Source organism: Loxodonta africana, chromosome 24 (assembly GCF_030014295.1).
Source record: "Loxodonta africana isolate mLoxAfr1 chromosome 24, mLoxAfr1.hap2, whole genome shotgun sequence".
NCBI lineage: Eukaryota > Metazoa > Chordata > Mammalia > Proboscidea > Elephantidae > Loxodonta > Loxodonta africana.
Genome location: NC_087365.1, coordinates 10,778,478 through 10,798,904, shown reverse-complemented (window position 1 = coordinate 10,798,904; position 20,427 = coordinate 10,778,478). Strand labels below are relative to the sequence as shown.

Here is a 20,427-nt window from a genome sequence, read left to right as displayed (position 1 = left end):
AAATTTCAGTTATAGGTTAGTGCAATTAAGATGTCAAGTTTTTTCCATCTAAATTCTTAGACCCCCAGAATTCTGTCCATGGGTGCCTTAAGGATCACAAAATAAGAGCCTCATCTCTTTCATCACCAGTGAGATGGAGCTGTTATCTCCTTCTTCATCAGGTGCTGGGAGACTTTAACAAGACAAGTGAAAAACTAGCACAGAGTAGGCACTCAATAAATGTCACTTCCCCCTTTTCCCCTTATCCATGACTTTAGACACTTCTAACTCACACCGTGGAGAAAAGAAAGATAACAGTCTCCTAGAATTTTGAATGCAATAATTGTCTGATTCTTATGTGAATTCTGGATTGTATATCCCCGTGGCCTAAAGTCACAGAGGTGAGCATCCCCCCGTGGCTGAGCCTCCCTCCCCCATGGATAAGCATCCCCTCCAGGCAACCATCCTCCCAAGACCGAGCATCTCGGCCAAGAATAAGCACCATCACATCCCCCGGCAAGCATTCCACCATAGCTGAGCATTTTCCCATGGGTGAGATTCCCCCATGGACGAGCGTCCCCCCATGAACAATCATCTCCCATGTACAAGCATCCCCCCATTGGTGAGGGCCCCCAGTGGACGAGGGCCCCCCATGGATAACAGCCCCCCCCCCCGAGGCAAGTGTCCTTGTGCACTGGATGCCTCCTGATATGAGGCACCGATGGGACCACTGCAGAGCAGAGAGCATATTTCCCTGGACAGGACAGGCCCAGGATCCCATAAGGCATGGCTCCAGTCAGGCCTACGTGGGAAAGAAAAGCTCAGCTCCAGCCCTATCGTAATCTCAGAAAACAGAACTGCGCAGGTCCTGCATGATGGTATAAATGTCCTACAATAAAAATAGCTGCTCTGCAGAGGTCCTGAAAGTTTTCCCAAGCTGCCACGTACTTACATCATTTCTGTTGCTCCTTGTACCCACTGCTGGTAAGATAGGCTTCACGGGGCCCAACAAGTCCATTGACTCAGCCAAGGTCACAGAGTCTGTATCCGTAAGTGAAGGGAGGAACTGACTTTGGTTGGGCACCTACTGTGTTGCACACTTTCCGGAAGAATGAGCTCCACTTAACCTTGTATACACTCACACCATCAGGGTGATGAATACTTCGAAGCATTAACGACAAATTGGTTTTATGTTATGCCTCAGGGTGAAGCACCTACTATGCACCCAGCATGTGCTAGACCTTTTGCAAACACTGTGTTTTCCTTCTCTTGCTACCGTACATGTTATCATTCTGATGGAGAATTTGAGTTAAAATAACCGGTTGTAGTCGAGCTGATTCTGACTCATGGTGACTCCATGTGTGGCAGAGTAGAACTGTGCTTCATAGGGTTTTCAATGGCTAATGTTGTGGAAGTAGATTGCCAGGACTTCCTTCCAAGGCATATCTGGGTGGACTCGAACCTCCAACCTTTTGGTTAGCAGCCGAGCATGTTAACCATTTGCTCCACCCAGGGGCTCATTTTGCAAGAGCTATGTGCTGTCATTGTTATTTTTTATAGGTGGTAAAGCTGAGATGCAGAGAGGATAAGAAATGGGCTCAAGGTCACAAAAGGCTAACAGGACCTGAAGCAAGGCTAATCTGAATCCAAATCCCAGGCTTTTTACACTACCCAACATTGACTTTCATGAGCTCCAGCTGTGCAGTCAGGCCCTACACCATGCCCACTGCACACTTAGGCCCTTGTATAAGCTCAGTAGGGTCATTACGAAGGAGGAGAAAAGGCTTGGGGAGGCTAAGGACACACCCAAGTTCACACAGCTGCTTAGTGGCTGAACCAGGATTTGAACCCCGGCACTGTGACTACAGAACCCACCCCTCTGAGGGCTTCTCATTGTACTTCTGTGACTCTCTGTTGGAGGGCGCAAAGCTCAGGAATATCAGAAGGGCCTGGGAGGAGGCCTTCTCTAACACACATTCCCCAGGAACTCTGAAACACGTATCTAGGGGTGGGTCTCCCTCCCCGAACTTCATAGCTCATAGCTGCCATTCCGGAGGCCCTGTCACCAACAGGGGTCTAGACTCTCCTTTGGGAGTGACTGAACAGAGACAAGCCTGGGAACCACTGTCCAAATGGGGAATTTAAAGCTAACCCCTACTCATCATAACTAACTTTACCCAAAATAAACATTGAATGGGTATTGACAACCGGCTTTCCCTTGTCAGAATTCATAATTTTTTCTGAGTGATTTGGAAGGGCTTGGAGACTTCCTGTAATGGCGAAAATGTTCTGTATCTATGCTATCTAATCCAACAACTGTGGCTATTGAGCACTGAAAACGTGACTATGACACAAGGGGCTAAAGTTTTCTTTAATTTAATTTTAATTAATTTAAACAGCCACATGAGACTAACATGTACCTTGTTGGAAGGCTCTGCTGTAAGGCACACCTTAGCAGGAGGGATACTAAACAGTGCAAACAGAATGGGAAGTGCAAATTTAGGAACATCAGCTCAGTGAAGGAGTGTCAAGAAGTGGAGACTGCTGGAGAGTGTGGCCAGCCCACTTCACGGCCTTATCCTTCCCCTGAAGACCCTCTTGCCTTGGCTGCCCCCACCTCCTCACCCACCTCCACTGCTCACTCCCCACATGCAGACAGCGGGATGCCCCAGCCCCTACAGCCCAGAAGGCTTTCTCAGGGTGGCCCTATCAGAATGCAGGGAGTCCTTGAAGCTACCACCTACTAGGAACTGTGCCCCGTAGTCCCAGGACCAGGACTCTGTCTGTCATCTCATTAACTCACAGGAGGCTGGCATCACTAGTCTGTTTTTTTGGTTTTTTACTGGTTGCCTTCCAGTGGATTCAGACTCATGGGAGCCCTGCATGTGTCAGAGTGGAACTGTGCTCCGTGAGGTTTTCAATGGCTCATGGTTTGAAAGTAGATTGCCAGGCCTTTCTTCCAAGGCGCCTTGGGGTGAACTCCAACCTCCAAACTTGTGGGGAGCAGCCAAGCACATTAAACATTTGCATCACCCAGGGACTCATTGTAGAGAGAAAATGGAGGCTCAGAAAGTTAAAGACTCTCGTTCATAGAACCAGCCACTCCAACCTCCTCTTCACTCTACAAGGCCCTGGGGCCTGGAACTGCAGTCCCTTCTTGCGAAGAGGGAAAGGCCTACAAAGAGGGGCTTCCAGGGACTTGCAAAGAGGGAAAGGTGTCCGGCATCTGTGCATTTACAGCTGCCAGGCCGGCAGGAGGCAGGAGGCAGGGCCGCAAGGACCTCACACGCAGAGCCTGGAGCCGCATCTACAGCCAGTTGCACATCAGCTAAGTCGCAAGTAACAAAAAGGTGGCATCACGGCAGCATGAAGGGACCACTCAGCTGGGAATGTGCTGGGGCCCCCTGAGTCACGGTGCCTGTTAACATCAGCCCTTGTCTTCCGAGGTTACACTGGACGAGAAGGACGGAGAATCCGTGTGTTTGTGAGAGGGGGACACGGGGAGGGAAAGAGAAACGAATGACAGCTTACTTGTGGAGATGAGTGACAGTTTATTGCTCAGCTACTGAATGCATTTAGCATTCTGTCACAATTCCTATAAATATTGAATTTGGAGCGAGAGGGAACGTTGGGAATCTTGTTGATCAAGTCCATCATTTTACGGTCAAGAACTCTGAGGCCCAGAGATGTTACTGTCCCATCATCCCACGCCAGCTGACACCAGGAGCATTATTTTTAACAGAAAGCAACTGGGGAGCCATCTCGGTGCTAACTCAGCCAGGCCCACGAGGACAGGGCCTTGTCTCCCTTCCTCTCTGCTGTACTGCTCCACCGCTACCTGCTCCGGTGCTAGGATAGTGCTAAATATTTTCTGAATGAATGGACATTCAGCCAGCACTGGCTGGACACAAGGGAAAGGTCTAAACGGTGAGAGTAGGACCAGTGGAGGCCCAGGCTCCATTGGCGGGGCTCCGTGTGCCCTCCAGGGTCCTCTGCTCCCTCGGCCCCCGCCTGCTCTGCGTCACTCCCCTGCACACCTGCTCTGTTCTCAGGTGCAGGTGCTTCCCTGGGCATGCGCTGGTTGGAGAGCTCAGAGGCTGAGAGGCTGGGGGAGCACCCAGGGCTGGCTGGGCCATGTAGCAGGGGAGGCCCTTCTCTCCATGGCTCGAGCATCGAGGGACAGAAGCGAGGACAGAACAGCCACGCAGGGCTGCACAGAAACCGCTTCAGAGGTGGGGCGAGGTTGACTGTCAGGTTTGTGGGTGTCCTCAGCATTAATCTTCCTCGAGATTTGGAAATCAGTTTTCTGAAGAGATTTTATCAAGAGAGTCAGTGACATCAGATGACCCACCAGTGTGTCGTCCAGGGAAGCTCTGAGGACACAGAGTAACTATCAGTATATTCATGGTGTTTCTTATGAATTTTCAAGGGATATTTGCTTGATGTGAAAAAGGGGCTAGAGTTTATAGATGTGTTGCATTAAAAAGTATGAATTGCTATTGGGTCATCCTATGTGTTGGAAGAAAGATGGCGGATGAGATTAGGAAAAAAGAAATAAGAAACATCGTTCTTAGCATTCTAACTATGTTTGTAGCAATCTAAAGCAACATGATTCAATCTAATGAAAGCCCTCTGTGATTCAATGACACAGTCCCATTACTCCTGCTCTCTGTTTCGAAGGCCTGTTCAATTGCCAGTATCCTCATGGCAACTTCCAGAGCACGCCAGCCTCCATAGAGCCACATACTGGAACTGCATTTATCGTCAGTTGTATGGGATGTGGGCTGCAATAAAAGCAATCTTTTATTGGTGGACTGGATTCAATATTAAGCAAAAAAAAAAAAAAAGTAGTGAAGGGAGCTCGACTAAAAGAGAAGGAAAAAGCTGGCTGTGATCCACTGTGCTCCACGAGCCTACGGAGGGAGCAGAACAAAGCCAGGCCCGCCCCCTAGGCCGGCAGCGGCCATGTCGCGCCCAAACGTGCTACCTACAGAGTGAACGGCTCAGCACACGCCACCCTCCTCTACGCCCCTGAGAACTGTCCATTTACCTCCTTTAGGCGAAACGTATGATTCAATCCTCTGAAATTAAAAATAAATGTTTCAGCCTGGTATGAACTGCACACATTCAGATCTGTGCACTTTTTTTAACATAAATCGTACCACGATAAGAAAAATATATATACATATGTGTTCCAGTTCTTAAAAAAATGAAACATATTTCTGTAGGAGAAACCAAAAATGAACCAGTCAAGGCGGTCAAGTTGACGCCAACTGATGGAAACCCAGTGTGTGTCAAAGTAGATCTGCACTCCACAGGATTTCCAATGGCTGATTTTTCGGAACTAGGTTGCCAGGGCTTTCTTTTAAGGCACCTCTGGGTGGACTTGAACCACCAACCTTTAGGTTAGCAGCCAAGCCTGTTAACCTTTTGCACCACGCGGGGACTCTTTCTGTATGGGAGAGGGGGAAAAAAAACCCTGTGAAGAATGCCAGAAGCAGCAAGTGACAGAGAGACAAGGGTGTGCTCGGCCACCTACCAGCTGTGTGGCTGTCGGCCAGTCACTTCTGAGCTGCTGCTTCTTCCTAGGGGAGTTGATGCCCACCTGCCGCCATGACACGGGAAAAAGCTGACATCGCAGCAACCACCTGCTGAGTGTTCTTACGTGAGGGCCACATAGCAGGCATTGGGCACACAGTAAAGGGGACTGTTACCATCATAGGAGCCCTGGTGGTGCAGTGGTTAAGAACTTGGCTGCTAACCAAAAGGTTAGCAGTTCAGATCCACCAGCCGCTCCTTGGAAACCCTACGGGACAGTTTTACTCTGTCCTGTAGGGTCGCTATGAGCCAGAATCAACTCGAGAGCCATAGGGTTTTTTCAGGGTTACTATTATAAAGAGCCCTCATAGTGCAGTGGTTAAAGTGATCGATTGCTAACCAAAAGATCGGTGATTCAAAACCACCAGCAGCTCTGAAAGATGTGGCAGTATGCTTCGGCAGAGATTTATGGAGCTTGGAAACCCTGTGGGGTCACTGTGAGTCAGAATCGACTCAACGGCAGTGAGTTTGGTTTGGGTTTGGTTGCTTTTATTACTAGCATTGTTCCAACAAAACCATTACAGCTTCATAAGTCTTTGTTTTCATCATACGGTTGAGATTCGTAACACAAAAAACATTCCACCAGGCCCTCTGGGAAACGCCTATTTCTAGGCACAAGGCAGCTGACCACTTACTTGCAACAACGTGCAATGAGATAAGTTACAAGCCACCCCCAAGTGTCTGACACTGGACTTGGACGCTAGGCTTTGTACATAACCTCTAACCGTTCGGGAGCAGCTCCTACCCTTCTGGACGTGTGCTTCACTGTCTGCGGTGAATGAAGTCTGGGACTTGGCCTGGGGACTAACACCCCGGGGCTGTTTAAAAGGTCTCTGCAGAGCTTCCTTTTGTACCACAAGCAAGCATCCTCTACTTTAACCTTCTTATAAATCGACACTTCCTGAGCATCTTTCTTTTTTTCTTTAAAATAAGAATGAATTTTACTGCTTCTCTTCCTATAAAAGCTATCTATGGTCACTGTGGCGTAGTGGTTAAGTGCCACAGCTGCTAACCAAAAGGTCAGCATTTCGAATCCACCAGGTGTTCCTTGGGAAATCTACGGAGCAGTTCTACCCTGTCCCATAGGGACACTATGAGTTGGAATCAACTCAACGGGTTTAGTTTTTTTTGTTGTTGTTGTTGTTGTTTTATGGTCACCATAGGAAAATCAGAAAACGCAAATGAGCAAAAAAGGAAGTCAACAAGAAACACCTGACAAATACGGCACCTAGGCTTTCCCAGTGCCGTGAAGCCTGCTTATCTGTGAGAGGTGTGTCTTCTTTCTTTGCCAAGCTTGCTGCTTCTGGAATTCACATCAGGCTTTTAACTTAATTCAAAAAAAGTAACTTAAAATTCAGAGGAGAGTCCGAACACAATGTCTCCCTCTCTGGAGGACCAGCTAGTGTGCTCTCAGTGACCAGCTCACCTTGAGTCCAGGGCCAGCAGGCAGTTCCTCCATGGCATTAACCAACCAGACTCCCACGGGCACCTGGCATGACCTCTGACCTCTCCAAACACCTCAACACCCAAGGCTTCTAGGACCATGTCTGTGATTCCTAACACAGGTTTGTTTTTTCCCACTCCAGCCTGTCCTTAGCCTTTCCAAGGTGCATGGTGAGACTCAAATCATTATTTCAATGTCCTTGTCTCTCCCTCTTGCCCTCTTCCACAAACACACAGGCTTGTTCTCACGTCAGACCCTTAGACTGGGCAGTGGGCAGCCTGTGTTCTCATTTCCCCACGAGTCCGTAAGCAGCCCTGTCACTGTTGCCATCATGTCACTTCCCTCTGCCTTCGTCTCTATTGCTGCCCTGCTACCCATGGGGCTTCTACCATGGAGAAACAGATAAGACAGCTGCTGTGGAGTTCCTGGGTGGTGGCAAATGGTTAATGCACTTGACTGCTAACCAAAAGGTTGGAAGTTCAAGTCCACTCAGAGGTGCCTTAGAAGAAGGACCAGCAGATCTGCTTCCAAAAAATCAGCTATGGAAAACCCTAGAGCATGGTTCTCCTCTGACACACGTGGGGTCACCATGAGTCAGAAATACTTGACAGCAACTGGTTTTTATAATACCTAGAATGGTTTTCACTCAGAGTAACAGCCCCTGGTTGCTGTCTGGTGAATTTTCTTCTTGAGCTTTTCAAGGCAGCCCCGCTTGTAAGATAGGAAAGGTGATCAAACTCAACACAGGACTCAGAGCTGGGCCTCTCTTCCTGCCGCAGCTCCTTCTTCATTCTCTGTCACCTCAAAGTATGCTTCTGGGAGCACTCCAAAGCCCCTCAGGCTCAACCATAGAAGAAAAGTTCCATTCAGGACCTTTTCACTTGCCTAGGAAGAAGGCCTGTGGTAGTCCTTATGGTTCTTGACGTTCCTGAGGCCCCCCAGAGAGACAGCCAGAAAACCTATGTAATAGGATTTACAGTCTCCGTGGTCGCCCTTCCTAGGGTCTACTAGCCAGGGCGAAGGGAACATCTGTGAGCCAGGAGCCCAGAGATTGTCTGGGTTTTGTTGTTGTCACTGTTCCTGTTGTTACCAGATCCAAAATCAACGTCCCACAAGCAATTTAGACCTGTGCTGACCAATACGGAAGCAGCTAGGCACATGTGACTGTTTACTAAAACTAAATAAACAAAATTAAAAATTCAAGTCCTTATTCACACTAGCCATATTTCAATTCTTAATAGTTACATGTGGCCAGTGGCTATTGTATTAGACGGCACACATATAGAATACTTCTTTCATCACAGAAAGTTCTACTGGACAGGGATGCTCCAAATATTTATAAACTATTATGTATATGAGTGTGTTTATGTACATAGTGGTAAAGTAGATGGTCAGCAAAAAAGAGGAAGACCCTCAACAAGCTGGACTGACACAGTGGCCGCAACAATAGGTTCAAACATAACAACGATTGTGAGAGCAGTGTTTCATTCTCTCGTACATAGGGTTGCTATGAGTTGGAACCCATCTGACAGCATTAACAACAATATACATATTATATATATGTTCACACATATATATATAATTTTTTTGCTGAAAGATTATCCAAAAGCAGTTGCAGCAGAAGATCAATAGGGAACTGCCAGAAATTAAAGCCTGATTCAGACGACCTGGAACCAGGGATATCATACAGATGTCAGATGGATCCTGGCTGAAAGCAGAGAATACCAGAAAGGTGTTTACCTGTGTTTTATTGACTATGCAAAGGCATTTGACTATGTGGATCATAACAAATGTGGAAAACACTGTGAAGAATGGGAATTCCAGAACACTTAATTGTGCTCATGAAGAACCTGTACATAGAACAAGAGGCAGTTGTTCAGACAGAACAAGGGGATACTGCATGGTTTAAAGTCAGGAAAGGTGTTCGTCAGGGTTGTATCTTTCACCATACTTATTCCATCTGTATGCTCACCAAATAATCCAAGAAACTGGACTCAATGAAGAAGAACAGGGCATCAGGATTGGAGGAAAACTTATTAACAACCTGCGATAAGCAGATGACACAACCTTGCTTGCTGAAAGTGAAGTGGACTTGAAGCACTTACTGATGAAGATCAAAGACCACAGCCTTCAGTATGGATTACATCTCAACAAAAAGGAAATAAAAATCCTCACAAGACTAATAACCAACATCATGATAAACAAAGAAAAGATTGAAATTGTCAAGTATTTCATTTTACTTGGATCCACAATCAACACCCACGGAAGCAGCAGTCAAGAAATCAAAGGACGCATCTCATGAGGCAAAACTGCTGTAAAAGACCTCTTGAAAGTGTTGAAAAGCTAAAATGTCACTTTGAGGACTAAGGTAATGGTAGCTGGACACTATACACTTCTTCTTCTTTCATAGCAATGGAGTCAGTTTCTCATGGAGGCAATTATCCACGCTTTCTCTATCCTCCTCCTATTCCTGGCTCTATTTCCTCTGTTGCTCCAGGCAAATAGAGACCAATTACCATGGCTTGGATTTTGGCCATTTGCAAGCTTTTAAAACCCCAGGCACTACGCTAAGAACTAGGAGGTAGAACAAAAGCACTGAATATGTTTAGGCCAATTAATTGGGATGTCCCATGAAACCATGACCCTAAACCTCCAAACCAAGGAGCCAAATCCCATGAGGTTGTATACAAGCACCCTCAGCAGCTACTCTTTTTTTGTTGTCTTGATAGTTGTATCTTTCACACAACTTTTGCCACTTCAGCTTTTTACAGGTGTACAACTTATTGACAGCAATCCAATAATCAACTGTGCAACCCTAGCCTTGCACACTGTGACTGTTTTCATTACTCTTAACCCGTACTTTCCCCCTCCCTTCCGCCCCTGCTAACCACTAATGAACTTTGGTCTCTAAACATTTGCCTTGTCTTGTCTTTTTATATAAGTGAGATCATACAACATTTGGCCTTTTGTGATTGGCTTATTTCATTCGGCATAATGCCTTCAAGCTGTAGCCCTATATCAAGACTTCGTTTCTTCTACTTGCTGAGTAGTATTCCATTGCGTGTATGAACCGCGTTTTTTTTATCCATTCATCTGTTGATGGGCTTTTAGGTTGTTTCCATCTTTTGGCTGCCAGGAATAGTGTTGCAATGAACATTGGTGTACAAGTCTCTGAGTCTCTGCTTTAAAGGCTTTTGGGTATATACCTAGGAGTGGAATTGCTGGGGCATATGGTAGTTCTCATAGGGTCGCTATGAGTCGGAATCGACTCAGCGGCACTGGGTTATGGTAGTTCTATTTTTAGTTTTTTGAGGAGCTGTCACACTGTTTTCCAAAATAGTACCATTTTGCATTCCCATCAACAATGAATAAAGCTTCCAGTTCCCCCACATCCTCATCAATATTTATTATTTTCTGTTTTTGTTTTATCTTAGCCATCTTAATGGGAGTGAAATGGTATCCCGTTGTGGTTTTGATTTGCATCTCTCTGATGACTAATGACGTTGGGCATCTTTTCATGTGTCTGGTGCCCATTTGAATGTTCTCTTGGGTGAAATGTCTCTTCAAGTTCCTTGCCCATTTTATAGTTGGGTTATTTGTCTTTTTGTTGTTAAGTTGTCAAAGTTTTATATATATCTTAGTTATCAAATTTTTATTGTATATACGATTTCCAAAGATATTTCTCCCAGTGGTAGCTTGTCTTTTCACTTTTTGGTAAGGCTTTTTGATGAACAAAAGTTTTTAATTTTTATGAGGTCCCATTTATTTCTTTTGTCTTTTATTGTTTGTGTTTTGTTATTAGATAATCCTTTGTTAAAAGCCAGGCCAGACAGCCTTGCCGCTGCATTTTCTTCTAATAATTTTATGGTTTTATTTTTCACATTTAGGTCCTTAATCCATTTTGATTTTTTTTTTTTTTTTTTGTGCGTGGTGTGAAGTATGGATCCTGTTTTGTTTTTCTGCCTGTGGAAATCCAGTTTTCCCAAAACCATTTATTGAAGAGACTCGTCTTTACCCCATCAAATGGACCTAGCACCCTTGTCGAAATTCATTTGACCATAGATGTGTGGGTTTATTTCCAGACTCTTAATTCTATCCCATTGGTCTGTGTCTAGTACCAGGTTGTTTTGATTACCGTAGCCGTGCAATATGTTTTAAAATCAGGAAATGTGAGGCCTCCTACTTAGTTCTACTCTTTCAACATTAATTTAGCTATTCAAGGCCTTTTGCCATTCTATATAAAGCTGAGGATTGGATTTTCCATTTCTGTAAAGTAGGCTGTTGGAATTTTGATTGGGATTGTGTTGAATTTATAGATCATTTGGGGTAGTATTGACATCTTAACAATACTAAGTCTTTCAACCCAAAAACACAGAACATCTTTCAATTTATTTAAATGTTCTTTAATCTTTTTCAGCAGTGTTTTATAATTTTCATTGTATAAGTCCTTCGCATCCCTGGTTAGGTTTATTCCTCAGTATTCTCTTAGATGCTTTTGTAAATTGAATTGTTCCCCTAATTTCCCTTTCAGGTTTCTCATTGCGGGTTTATAGAAACCCAGCAGATTTTTATTTGTTGACTTTGTACCCTGCAACTTTGCTAAGTTCCTCTATTAGCTCTGGAAGTTTTATTGCAGACTCTGGGATTTTAGGATCATAAAATCAGTGAATAAGGATAATTTTACTTCTCCAACTTGAATACTTCTTGTCTTATTGCTCTGCCTAGGACTTCTAATACAATAGACTAGAAGTGGTGAGAGTGGGCACCCTTGTCTTGTTCCTTATTTCAAGGGGAAAGCTCCGAGTTTTCTCCATTAACTATAACATTGGCTGTTGGCTTTTCGTGTATGTCCTGAATCATATTGAGAATTTTCCCTCTATTCCAGTCTTCTTGAGGTTTTTCATCAAGAAAGGGTGTTGGATTTTACCAAATGCTCTTTCTGCATCCATAGAGATAACCATGTGGTTCTTTTCTTTTGTTCTATTGATGTGGTGTATTATCTTGATTGATTTTCTAATGTTGAATAAATTTATTCCTGGAATAAATCCTACTTGGTCATGATGTACGACTCTTTTAACATGCTGTTAGATTCTGTTTGCTAGTACTTTGTTGAGGATTTTTGCATCTACCTACATAACAGATATTGGCTTGTAGTTTTCTTTGGTGTCTTTGGTTTTGGTATCAGGGTTATGTTTGCTTCATAGAATGAATTAGGAAGTGCCCCTTCCTTTTCTATCTTTTTAAGAGTTTAAACAGCAGTGGTGTCAGTTCTTCTCTAAATGTTTGGTAGAATTCCCCAGTAAAGCCATCTGGTCCAGGACTTTTGTTGTTGTTGGAAGGTTTTTGATCATTGATTTGATCTCTTTGCTTGTTATGGGTTTTGATTTCCTCTTGAGTCTATCCTGGAGTATGATCCATGTGCATGAGAGTAGAATGTATATCGTGGTGTTGGGTGGAGTGTTCTATATGTCCGTTAAGTCTAGTTGATTTAGAGTGTCATTCAGATCCTCTATTTCCTTGTTGATCTTCTTTCTAGATGTTCGGTCTAATATTGAAAGTGGTGTGCTGAAGTCTGCTATTATTCTAGTGTTACCTATTTTCCCTTCAATTCTGTCAGTGTTTATGTTATATATTTAGGTGCTCCATTGTTTGGGTGCATATATATTCATGATTGTTAAATCTTCTTGATTAATTGATTCTTTCATCACTATTTAATGTCCATCTTTATCTCTTCTGACAGCTTTTGTCCTAAAATCTACTTTGTCTGATATAAAGATCGCCACTCCAGCTCTCTTTTGTTTATTATTTGCATGGAATATTTTTTCCATGGGTTGAGTTGTGTCCCCCCAAAAATATCTGTTAACTTGGCTAGGTCATGATTCCTAGTATTGTATGATTGTCTACCACTTTGTCATCTGATGTGATTTCCCTATGTGTTGTAAATTCTATCACTATGATGTAATGAGATGGATTAGTGGCAGTTATATTGATGAGATCTATAAGATTAGATAGCATCTTAAGCCAATCTCTTTTGAGAAATAAAAGAGGGAAGTGAGCAGAGAGACATGGGGGATCCATACTGCCAAGAGAGCAGTGCTGGGAGCAGAGCGAGTCCTTTGGACCCAGGGTTCCTGTGCAGAGAAGCTTCTAGACCAAGGGAAGGTTGATGACAAGGATCTTCCTCCAGAGCCAACAGAGAGAGCAAGACTTCCCCCAGAGCTAGTACCCTGAATTTGGACTTCTAGCCTACTAGACTGTGAGAGAATAAATTTCTTTGTTAAAGCCATCCACTTGTGGTATTTCTGTTATAGCAGCACTAGATAACTAAGACACCATCCTTTGACTTTCAACCTAATTGTGTGTCTCTTGTAAACAGCTTATAGTAGGACCATGTTTTGTTTTGTTTTGTTTTGTTTTGTCTTGTCTTGTTTTTATCCATTCTGCCACTCTCTGCCTTTTGATTGGATCCTTTAGTCCATTTGCATTCACAGTAATTACCAATAAGAACTGACTTACTTCTTCCTTTTGTTTTTTTGTATGTCTTAAGCTTTCTTTGTCTTTTACTACTGCTTGCTTTTGTGTTTGTTATTTTATTGTAGTGACTCATTTTGGTTTCCTTCTCCTTTTCTTTTCTGCATGTTTTTTAGATATTTTCTTAGTGGTTACCATGAACATTGCATTTGACAGCTTGTATTTATAACCTCCCAGGGTAAGTTGGTACCAACTTAACTTTAATACCATACAGGAAATTCTATACCTATACCATTCCTCCTGCCCTCCTTCCCCATTTTTTGTTGTTGTTATCACTAATTTTTTTTGTTGTTATTATTATGCTATTAATTTTTTGTTGTTGTTATCACTAATCAAAAGGTTGGCAGTTAAAATCCGCCAGGCTGGACTCGATGGTACTGGGTTATCACTAATTATGTCTTTACATTTCATGTGCCCTATAACAAAATTTTACCCCTGTTTTTTGTACATTTGTCATTAAAAAGCATGAATGACAAAATGATTAGAGTTAACAAGCATGAATACCTTATTACTTGCCCGCATGCTTGTCCATACAATTCCCTTTATTAAGAATCTTTCTTTGTGTGTGTGTGTTTGAATTACTCTCTAATGTCTTCTCCCTTCCATCCACAGAACTCACATTCTGTAGAGCCAGTCTGGTGGGTATGAACTCTTTCAGCTTCTGTCTGGAAATATTTTAATTTCACCCTCATTCTTGAAGGACAATTTCCCTGGGTACAGTATTCTTGGTTGACTGTTTTTGTTGTTGTTTTTGTTTTTCTTTCAGCCCTTTAAATCTTTCATTCCATTGCCTTCTCATCGCTGACGTTTCTGGAGAAAAATCAGCACTTAATCTTATTGGAAATCCTTTGTACGTAGCTGTTTGCTTTTCTCTCACTGCTTTCAGGGTTCTCTCTTTATTTTTATTTTTTGAGAGCCTATGGTGTGTCTTGTTGTAGATTTCATTGAGTTTATCCAGCTTGGGGTTCTTTGTGTTTCTTGGATTTATAGATTTATGTCCTTTGTTAGATTAGGGAAATTTTCTGTCATTATTTCTTGAAATATTCTTTCTGTCCATTCCTCTCTCTCATCTCCTTCTGGAATTCCCATGTTGCATATATTAGGTCTCTTGTTGTTGTCCCATAATTCCATTAAAATGTGCTCAGCCTTCTTGAGCCTGCGTTCTTGTTGATCTTCAGCCTCAGTAATTTTAACTATCTTATCTTCTAATTTGCTGATTCTTTCTTCTTCCTGATTAAATCTGTTGACGAGTCCTTCCATTTTGTTTCTTGTTTCATTATTGTCCCTTTCAGTTGTAATATCTCTTTTTTAGATTTTCCTTTTATTTTGTATTGTTTTTCTTATTTCTTTGAGATTTTTATCTTGTCTGTGGTTTCCTTTAACTTTTTAATTATATTTATGTTGTTGTATTATATTCTTCCTTTTTTTTTTTTTTTTCCATTATTTGGCCATCCCTAGATGCACTTTCACATCCTTTGTCATGTTCATTTGGATGGGCCATCATTTTTCGTTCTTTGTGTGTCTTGTGGTTTTTTGTTGGGGCATTGGAATTTTTGAAGGTGTAACTTTATCAGTTCTCCCCAGTATTTTATATTTTTACCTGTGCTACTTTCTGCAAAAAACTGTTAGAGCCTTCAGCCTTTGCTTACCATTTCCCCTCTCTCTCTGTGATAGCTCCTTCTCCCTCCCTGGTCTTTAATTAGGATTTAAAAGTTCCAGATGTCGATTTTCAACTTTCAATGTCTCCCAAACACACAAGAGAATATGCTGTGATCAATCTCTCTACCAACAAGCACTACCACTCCTGTGAGATACCATGCACTAATCAATCTGTCCACCAGGGGGCACAGTCCTCCTTCTGGTTATTACTCTCTTCCTGTCTCTCTTTCTGCAACCACATCTTCTGTCAGAAAACCCACTCACAGGGAGCCCTCTTCTGGGCTGGGTGTTACCCTTGGGTTTTGCCTGAGGCTTCCTTCTCTGCTTTATGGGGGTTCCTCATAACCGAGCTGGCATTCAGGGGAAGCACAGGCAGGCTTTCCTTCATTTCAGGAGGAAGAAGGGCTGGCACTCCCCAGGAGTACCTCCCAGGGGTCTGTCTTGTTGCTTTCAGAGCCCCAGTGGCCCTGTGGTGGTTGGGGAAGTAATCTCCACTTAGGTGGCCCTCCTCCTGGCTCCTTTGTAGGGAACCTTCTGCAGGAGTTCATATTAGTCCCACATCTGACAGTTACCAGGTTGGGGAGGGGTTGTCACACTCTGAACAAACCCCTAGGGAGGTCTGCCTTGTTGCTATCAGAGCCCACCCCCTAGTGTGTTGACTGCAGGTGTAGCCCCCACTCAAGATGCCTGCTTCCTGGTACACAGCAGCCTTAGTCAATAGTCTTCAGTGCTGACCAGAAAAGTGAACAGACAGACCTTAAGTTTTTCCCAGGAAGGTCTGTCCTGTTCTTTTCAGAGGCCTGAGCTGTGGGGTGAAGAGGGAGGCAGGTAGAGTGCTGACAGTGGGAGCAGGCTCCAGAGCAGAGACCTCCCACAGCAGTTCCCAACAGCCTGGCAATCAACAGTTACCAGGTGGGGAGGGAGTGTCACACACCAGTCAGATCCCCACAGAGGCCTGCTTTGTTGCTATCAGAGCCGCCTCGGTAAATTGTTAGCTGTGAGTGCAGCCTCCACTCAACACACCTGCTCCCTAGCATGCAGCAGCCTCTGTCTGCACTTCTCAGCATCAACAGGAAGTGGGGCAGGCTAACCCAAATTAACCCCGAGGGAGTTTTCTCCTGCTAGTGTCAGAGGCCTGAGCTGCGGGGTGTGCAGGGAGGCAGGTAGGGTGCCGACTATGGGAGAAGACTCCCCTGCAGGGGCTTTCTGTAGCAATTCACAGCCTGCTTGTGTTTGACAGTGTCTGTGTGGGGAGAGGTTGTCACACTCCAAACGAACCCCCAGGGAGGTCTGCCTTGTTGCTATCAGAGCCCCCTCTGTAGTATATTGGCTGTGGTTTGGCCTCCACTCAAGATGCCTTCCTCCTAGCAAACAGCAGTCTTAGTCAGCAGTTCCCAGTGCCAACCAGAAGAGGGAGCAGATAGACCAGAACTTATTCCCCAGGAGGTTTGTCCTGTTGGTTTCAGAGGCCTGAGCCATGGTGTATGCAGGGAGGCAGGTGGAGTGTTGACTACAACAGCAGACTCCACTGTAAGGGCCTTCTTTAGTAATTCACAGTAGGCTTGCAGCTGACAGTGCCTGCATGGGAGAGATGCTGGCACACTCCAAGCGAACCCACAGAGAGGTCTGTCTTGTTGATTTTAGAGCAGAAGCTTGGAGTCCTATCTCTTTGTACAGGCAGGGGTTGTGGTGGTTAGGGAAGCTGGCTCTTTTGCTAGGGCCACTTCCCAATTCATAGCAGCCGGCAGCCTGCGCATGGCTGAAGGAAAGGGCAGGGACAGTGGGAGAAGGAATTTTTTTACCATGTGCAACTCATTGTTGATTCATTGATTCTTACCTGTCTGCAATTCCCTGCTGCTTTCCTCTGCTTTTTGATTCAGAGGCCCTCAAAGCCAAGCACAATTTCCTTGTTGTATTTGTGGGGGAGGGTAAGAATCATGGTCTGTGTATGCTGCCATCTTCCCAGAATCCCATACATACATTGTTTTCTTTAACTTCACAAAAATTACCCCACAATGACATTGAGGCTTAGAGTACTTAAATAGCTTGTCCAAATTCCCATGGTTGGTACTTGTGGAAGCAGAATTGTAATTCAAATAGGTTTGTCCCCACAGTCTGGAGACTTTGCATTACACCATGCAATCCTCAAATGTAGCTTGACTTATTATATCTCATATTCGAAGGAAGCCATCTCCAGAAAGGGGATCGGTTGTACGGAAAGACAGCTGGGGTGATGTTTAGATGGAGCCTCCATGAAGTTCCAACACCGAGACCAAAGAGACCTCCAAAGTCTCCTGATCTTTCAAAACTGTCTTTTATAGGATTAATTAGCCTAACTTCAGCTTCTTTTTATGATAGTGATAACAATCATATAGCAATAGTTTCTTTTTATCAAGGTACTTGGCACCCTGTCTCAGTTTGGGTTCCCCCAAAAACAGACTCTGAGACAGGGACTTGAATGCTGATAGCTTTTTGAGAGATGATCCTAGGAAACGCCAGTGAGAAGTAGAGATGTAAAACAAGGAGGGGGGAAAAGGCCAAGAAGTGTGCGTTAATGAGCAAGTGTATCACAGTGGGCTCAGTTCCATCAGGCTCAGTTCCATTGGGCAAGCTGGGATATTTATCCTGCACCTCCTGTCAATCATTGGTAGGTGGGTACCCCGCTCACTGAAAGCTTCCATGGTGCCCGAAAAAGCCCCAGGAGACAAGCTCAGGTGCCTGAGGTGGGAAACAGTCAGGGTTCACGGAACTGCAGCTGCAGGTGAACTCAGGTGAGATAGGAGATGTGTGGAGGGGGTTCAGTAGCACCTGCTCCACTCCCCATTCTAAAAGGAGGTTCACAGAGTACAAGTAACTTGCTCAGGCTCACACAGCTAGTGTGGAAATTAAACCCAGGTGTTTCTTACTAACCCCAAAGCACCTGCTCTTGATGCTACCCAAACCCATGCAGCTTGTGGTGCCCCTCCGTTAACAGATCTCCTTATCACTTTCCCCAGGAAAATACCATCCACTGGCAAACTGGTGCTGACGCTCACAACTGACGCTTGCGAGGGGAAGGAAAATTTTGTCCGCTACCTTGAGCACGTCCAAGCTGTCATCACAGTCAACGCCAGCAGGAGAGGGGACTTGAACATCAACATGACTTCCCCAATGGGCACCAAATCCATATTGCTGAGCCGGCGCCCGAGAGATGATGACTCAAAAGTGGGCTTCGACAAGTGGCCCTTTATGACCACGCACACTTGGGGGGAAGACGCCCGGGGAACCTGGACCCTTGAGCTGGGGTTTGTCGGCAGTGCGCCCCAGAGGGGGGTGCTGAAGGAGTGGACCTTGATGCTCCATGGTACCCAGAGTGCCCCTTACATTGACCAGGTTGTGAGAGATTACCAGTCCAAGCTAGCCATGTCCAAGAAGGAAGAGCTGGAGGAGGAGCTGGACGAAGCTGTGGAGAGAAGCCTCAAGAGCCTCCTGAGCAAGAACTAGCACTGCCCGTCTGCACTGACTCCCTCCGTCCCTGTCTGTGGTGCCCCTCCCTAGCTCCACACTCCTATTAGGCACCCAGCAATGACTGTCACCCCGGACAAGTGATTCTGTCTTCTCACCCAGACGCTTCACTCACTGTCAATGATTCCTTTCATTGCAATGGAGAAAATCTTTTTTATTCTATGCCACAAATACATAGTGTTCCCACTCCACCCCCTCCATGTCCTATGTGTGACTCTAACTTCTTTATTTGTGTCATTCAAGTAGGTGGTATCTTGCAAACAAAACTAGGACAGATTTCCCCTCACTTTTTTCATATCCAAGAAGAGAAAAAGATAATTTAAAAAGCCACACACAGAGACTCCAAGAACGTTCTTCAGTAGTCTCAGTGGAGGACCTGTGATGTAAAAACAAAATGGACGCTTATGACAGAGAGCGAGCTCTGAGCGTCATAAGGGACCAGAGATGGTGCCAGTCCTTTGGGGAAAGGTGTTTTGAACTTAGCAAGACAGGTCAGTGACATCGATTAAGGTGCCATGATTCGAAAGATGCCATTGGTAGAGAGTCCTATTTATCAGATGGGGAAAGAGAAAGCACAGGCATGGGAAATGTTACCACCAGCCCTAAGGCCATACGTAGCTCCCCCTGCTCAGCCAGACAGTGAATATGCGATGTAAGTGCTTGGCTGTCCTGCACCAGCTGCTGCTCTCACTGAAGGAAAAGTCTGCAAGAGCAGCCCACATTACCCCCAGTTTGTATAGAGTTCATCCCAGCCCCAATTTTCTGGGGCTCCTCACATTGCTGTCCAGAAGAAAAACAGGTGAGGCAGGTCTGGCAACATGTCTGTGAAAAGCAGCTTAGAAGTTTTTATATCAGGAACATTCCTTGCCCTACGTCACTTTGGCGCATCTTAATCTGATGTGAGAGGAGAGATATTTTTGACAGCTTTACAAATACATACTTGGGTTTTGATTTCCAAAAAATATAAATGGAGGATAGTAACTGACTCCCACATGTTAGGATTTCTTTGATGTGTTGGGGAAATAGCTTCTGTTCTGGAAGAGGTATATGAAGGGGATAGGGGGCCTGTGTGAAGATATGGGCATCTCCACATGGACCTCCAACTTCTGCCAAGAAGGGTGAGGACCAGCTCGTCCCCTGGTACCCTGAAGCCTAAAGGATGCAAGAGAAGTCCTCTGTTGGGAAAGCATACAGTTACCATCTTGCCAACTACAAATCCTCCAGGGTGTTAACATGCAGCCCAAAGGCTATAGTTGCCAACCCCAAAAGATACCCCGCTATTTCATTACTAAATAGAAATGCTTTCTGACCTGTTGTCACGGAGGATTGGCGTCCCCAGTCCCAGTGGCCACCAATTCTCAGCCATTTCCCGCTCCATCTCGCCCTTCCCCTGGGAGCATGTAGCTAAGCCTAGAGTTCCTTATTTAAAGTCAGTGCTGTACTAGGTTTCAGTTCCCCAAAGGGAGCAACTTTAAAAGTCTGGAAACCCCCAGTCTGGAAAATCCATTTTCTTTCTTTTCCCCCCTACGCTGACATGAGGTTACATCTTCTCTAATACCTGTGATCTATATAATGCTTTAACATGTAAGAATATTTATGATTTTTTAAAGAAATTTATTACTTGTTGTGAAGGTCTTTTTAAACCAGTTCAGATTTAAAGAAAAAAATTAATGGAAATCATCCAAAATTCATTTCACATTAGTGGTCTGAAA

At 44.6% G+C, this 20,427-nt stretch overlaps 1 protein-coding gene across 2 annotated transcripts in view; it reads left to right on the top strand.

The window, feature by feature from the left end:
- PCSK2 (proprotein convertase subtilisin/kexin type 2) overlaps positions 1-18,991 on the top strand; it is a 328,111-nt gene extending 309,120 nt beyond the window's left edge. For both annotated transcript variants that reach the window (XM_003411419.4, XM_003411418.3), the window contains one exon: positions 18,208-18,991. In XM_003411419.4, coding sequence (XP_003411467.1) covers positions 18,208-18,694 — 487 coding nt within the window. In that variant the 3' untranslated portion in view covers positions 18,695-18,991. The remainder of the gene's footprint in view (positions 1-18,207) is intronic.
- The last annotated feature ends 1,436 nt before the right edge of the window (positions 18,992-20,427 follow it).